At 38.2% G+C, this 5,068-nt stretch overlaps 1 protein-coding gene across 1 annotated transcript; it reads right to left on the bottom strand.

Moving 5' to 3' along the window:
* Window positions 1-2,512, bottom strand: LOC128382844 (TNFAIP3-interacting protein 3-like). Its single transcript, XM_053342841.1, has 8 exons — window positions 2,453-2,512; window positions 2,102-2,172; window positions 1,937-2,002; window positions 1,678-1,800; window positions 1,432-1,560; window positions 1,214-1,291; window positions 217-342; window positions 1-108 (listed from the first exon to the last, which is right to left on the bottom strand). Exons 2-8 carry the CDS (start codon window positions 2,141-2,143, stop codon window positions 1-3), a joined length of 672 nt encoding a protein of 223 aa, XP_053198816.1. The 5' UTR covers window positions 2,144-2,172; window positions 2,453-2,512.
* Window positions 2,513-5,068: the final 2,556 nt, after the last annotated feature.

Here is a 5,068-nt window from a genome sequence, read left to right as displayed (position 1 = left end):
TCATCGTCTTTTGTCGAGGGTGTTTCGTCTGTGGACCCCGGTGTGATGTTGGTCAGGTGTTTCTTTGCAGTTACATTCAAGTACAGATTGAGGCGGCCGGGTCGATGCCTGGAAAAACAAAGAGATGCTCGATGAAATCTTTATACCTGGACCACTAATATGTTTCCAGGATTGATTCTCCTCATGTCCAATTATAAGAGCGTAAACTTCAAATACCTGTGATTTTAGGACGTGGAGCTCCTTGTGAGCTTTTCTCAACCCCTTCTCCAGTTCCAGACACTTCCCCTTGAGGATCTCTCTGTCCTTCCGCTCTTTCAAAAAGTCCTCCTTATAAATCTCAGCCTGAAAGTGGACCACAAGGAAACACTAGATGAGTTATTGGAGAGATGATTAACCCTTACATAGTCATTCAGATTAAATTTGACTCATTTTTACTTTTGAGATCAGTTAAACACATCTTAAACACCATTCTCTTAGCTTGAAATGTCAAGACTTTTACTAAAGTGACCCAGTATATATGATATCATTCTCCAGCTAGTACACATTCCTGTTGTGAAAGTGGCTGACTCAGCTATAGACCCTTTATGTGTCACCTTAGTGGTAGCTACACCTCACGCTCTGCTTTTTCTTGTACCTCAGTAACACCTTGACCTTATCCCCAGTCTACCAACCAGCTATTCTCAGCCTGCTATGCCCCCTCCTCCCACACACAGACACACAGACACACGCGCACACACACACACACACACACACACACACACACACACACACACACACACACTTCATCCTGCCCACACCAGCCTCACTCCTCCACTCTTTCCAGCAGCCTTGAGCTCCTTTCCACTGACTTCAACCTCCATCAGAGCCCAACCTTACAGTAAACACCTCTGTACTTGTCATCCCACTTCCTGTCCTGCTCTTGTTCATAACAACTGTGAGTGTTAGGGGTTAAATTTGAGCTGTATGTATATGTGAAAATTCAATAATCACCATTCAAAAATGTCAATCATTGACATTATCATGACTGTTATCTGATTCTCCTGTTTTAGGTAACATAGGAGAATAATATAATGCTATAGGTTACGTTTTTTGTCCATAAAGAAATGGGATAAAACCATTTAGTAATGACTGGTGAGGTGTTTATGAATGAAAAACACACAACTCTGTAAATAAGGGTTTAACAAAAACATATATGATCATGAAGAAAGCTCACCTGATGCTTCCAGACATCCTGTAGTGTTTCATTGCTTGCATCAAGAGGCTTAGTGGTGATAAGTGTCTCTTCTAGAGCCTGTAAACACATAATGAAGCAACCATGAAGTCAAAATGCCTTGACTATTGCCTTGGCTATTAAATATAACTAATATTTTATTGCTATGAAGGAAGCTAGGTATGTTTTTTTGTGTCTTCTACCACATTTCAAATACTCGCCTTGTTCAGTCGTCTGATCTCTTCCTGCTGATGCAGCCCTTTTCGGGTCAGAGTGCTGTTATGTGCTCGGAGCTCCTTTGCTTCCCTCTCTGCTCTGAGTACCTCAAAACTGACGTCACTGTTTCCTGCCTGAGAGAATTGACCCATAAGGATCAAATGATTACACACTTCATTTTTTTTTTTTTTTTTTCATTTTTTGCTTTAAAAACATTATTCTGGATCCACAAATTTGGGTATCACATTTACCTGTGTGCTCTCTTCGTCTATCGCTGTATTGACGACTTGAGATTTTTTGTACAATGCGATGTGCTTCTCCTCTTCTTTAGAGTAAAAGTTGTTATGATGCAGTAATGCTTTTAAATCCAGCACCTGTCAGGCAAAGAAATCAACATTTCACACATTGGAAACCTTAAAAAATGTATCATCTAAACATTATCCTGATCAAATAACCTGACAAAAGCTCATTAAAACATTAACTAGCACCATATATTTGCGTCTTTCTTACCTTATCTTGGTAGAACTTCACCATGATTCGGTACTCCTTCGCCCATCTCTCATTAATAGAAAGAAGCTAAGTAAAACAGACAGAGCATTCAGCGTTAATCTTTTGTTAATGCTTTTTGTTTGTGTTTAGGGATGAATATGACTCTCACTTCTGAAATGTACTCACCTCTTGTTTTTGCTTCTCCATGATGAGTATCTGTGCTTTCATATCAGCGTCACAGTTCGTAGCAGACACTTCTGACTAAGGCAAATAAAACAGAAAAAAAGGAGAACTATTCAAATGTGGCATATATCCACCAGCAGGATAGTGGTTATGACTGTAATGGTAATTATGTAATATGACTGTATCTGCCAACTTCCTTTTACACACTTTTGGAAGTTTTGCTTTGTTTCCAGTAACCCACAGAACAAGGTCACTTCCTTGCAGTCTGGGAATCGGACAGTGACGCCGTGGGAATGAGCGTTATTTTTTTTTAGGCGTATCTTCCAATATTACGTCTATTTGTCTGACATTTACCTGCGTGTCTTCCAGCAGACTCTCAGCAGGGTGATAAACTGCGGCTGCTTGATGTTTTTCTTTTTCTTCGCTGGAACCGTTCAGCACACAGACTTCATACCTGAAAACGGATTATTTTCATGAGTTATTGTTGATCATTTCAGTTTAAGAGGACATATAGTGCACATTTCCAGATCCTAATGCATATTCTATGGCTCTGGAATATCTTTGCATGATTTAAAGTTGTAAAAAAAACCCTCCTCATTTATCTTAAACTGGCTTTTTTTGCTGCCCTTCAGTTCAACCTCTGACTAATACAGGCTGTTTTAGCTCTAGCCCCCTCCTAACCCTCCCAATGAGTCCCCTCTTCTTTCATAACCACATTAAGGAAATCACAAAGACTGCATTTTTCTACTTATGCAACATAGCTCAAATTCAGTCTTCCCTCTCCACGGCTGACGTAGAGGCTCTAATACATGCATGTGTGTCATCCTGATTTAATTAGTGCCTCATGCTACTGCTAAAAGTCCTCAGATGGTTTCAAATGCTGCAGCTAAATTACAGCAATTCTAGCCTCCCTTCATTGGCTTCCTCTCCATGTTAGATCAGACTTTAAGGTGCTTATGCTGACTTATATAATGCTAACTGGGCTACATCATACCTGTCTGATCTCCTGTGTGCACCCAAAATTTCAAAATAAAAGTCAGCTTTTCCTGTTCTTATGGAATAAACCTCCCTGTTAGGTCCTTTAAATCTAAACTTAAAACTCATCTTTATGCCTCAACCTACAATTGTTGCTGTACTTCATTAGCTCACACTACTGATGATATATGTCTATGTCTCTCTCTCTCTCTCTCTCTCTCTCTCTCTCTCTCTCTCTCTCTCTCTCTCTCTCTCTCTCTCTCTCTCTCTCTCTCTCTCTCTCTCTTCTCTCCCTGTTTTCTCCTCTTGTCCTCTCTTTTCTCTCAGGGGTCTCTTGCTGGATCACAAACCATCTTGGATCCACTCTACTTCCCTGCCTGTTAGTGTCACTTTCTGAGGATTTGGATCTGGTTCCCCATCCTGCAGTAGTTCAGCCTCATCTCATCTCTCTCTCTCTTTCTCTCTTAAATATCTCTATCCTTACTCTATAATATACTCTTCTCTCATGTCTCTCAGGTGGCTCAGGTCCTATTCTGGGTTTTTTTGTGGTGTGCTTTTTTTAGACAGAGGATGATGTATTTCTGTAAACCCCCCACCTGAGGAAAATGTGTCATTTGTGATGTTGGCCTATTCAAATAAATCTGACTTGACTAGTAGCACAGAGTCAGTAAATTATAAGAAGAATTTATGAGTCTTAATGATCCTCACCTGTCTACATTCGGCAGTGATGGATACAGTCTGCGGATGTGTTTATGCTCATTCTGTGTTCCTACTGTAGGAGCTGCTTCTCTCGCCTGTGATCGCTCCGTAGGTCGTCTGGTTTTATGCAATGACTGAAAAAACACAGGAGGAAGAGTTGGCAGTGAAACAGCTGTTTAAAAAACCCAGGCATGCAACATCAGCTTAAATCATGTCAACTTATTACTGTAGGATTAAATATTTTATCCAGAGCTGAAATGATTATTTAAATTCCTTTTATGCGTAAACATATTGGCTTATTAAAGCTGATTCTGAAACTGATTGATGGTTAAACATAATTTATAAAGAAAAATACAAACTACTTTAATGTGAGGATTTGTTGCTTTTATCTGTTTTATCTAATTGTAAATTTAATTAACTTAATTAACTAGAAACTTGTGATACTAGTCAGATTAAATAAGTAATCAATCCAGAAATAAATAGAGATTAATTAAAAATTAAAATAATAATCAGATTAAAGCTTTAACATTATAGGATCCTCTGTATTTTGAGCTGTACTGTACTGATGCTCCACGTGCTGAGGGCAGCACAATGTGACAGCTGACTCAAACCCACGAAGAGTGTGAGTTTTCTCATCCGCACATTCATTCATTCTTCACACTCAGTCTGCACGTGGAGCTCTCAGATCATGTTCAGATCAGCGGATTTTGGAGCTGACAAGATCTGAAGTTAAGTCCAGAGTACTTAGAACCAGGGCTGATTTTTTAACATGTGCAGAATTCAATTTTACTGCACTCTATGACTACTGCAAACATTAATTTATTTTGACTTATTTTGGTCCTTATTAACAATTTTCCAAAAATAATGCACAAAGAAATGAATAAATAAATAACAAATGAATTAGATTTAAAAAAGAGAAATAAAAAAATATTACATTCATTTTTGATTGCATTTCACTATAACCACAGTAGTCTAACAGTGAATCAACTGATACGTCTTCAGAAGTTTCATTCTTAATCACAATAGTTATAAACTCACTCAGCTTCAGTCAGCAACTTGTTGAAGTCACTTAACCAGATTTTTTTTTTTGCCTCATGTCTTCAGATGCCTTATTTACTATATTATACTATATTATATTACAGATAAATTATAGGCTATATACAGAGAGAGAATTTAGCAGTAAACATGCTCTGTTGGGAATCCAGGAATCCATCATATATATCAGCCCATTTAGAAAAAATAAAATAATAATAATAATGTCTAAATAGTTTAGAATTAAAACACAGACATAAGATA

Source organism: Scomber japonicus, chromosome 21 (genome assembly GCF_027409825.1).
Source record: "Scomber japonicus isolate fScoJap1 chromosome 21, fScoJap1.pri, whole genome shotgun sequence".
Classification (NCBI taxonomy): domain Eukaryota; kingdom Metazoa; phylum Chordata; class Actinopteri; order Scombriformes; family Scombridae; genus Scomber; species Scomber japonicus.
Note: the sequence above shows the minus strand (reverse complement) of the source record. Positions and strands in the feature narration are given on the sequence as shown.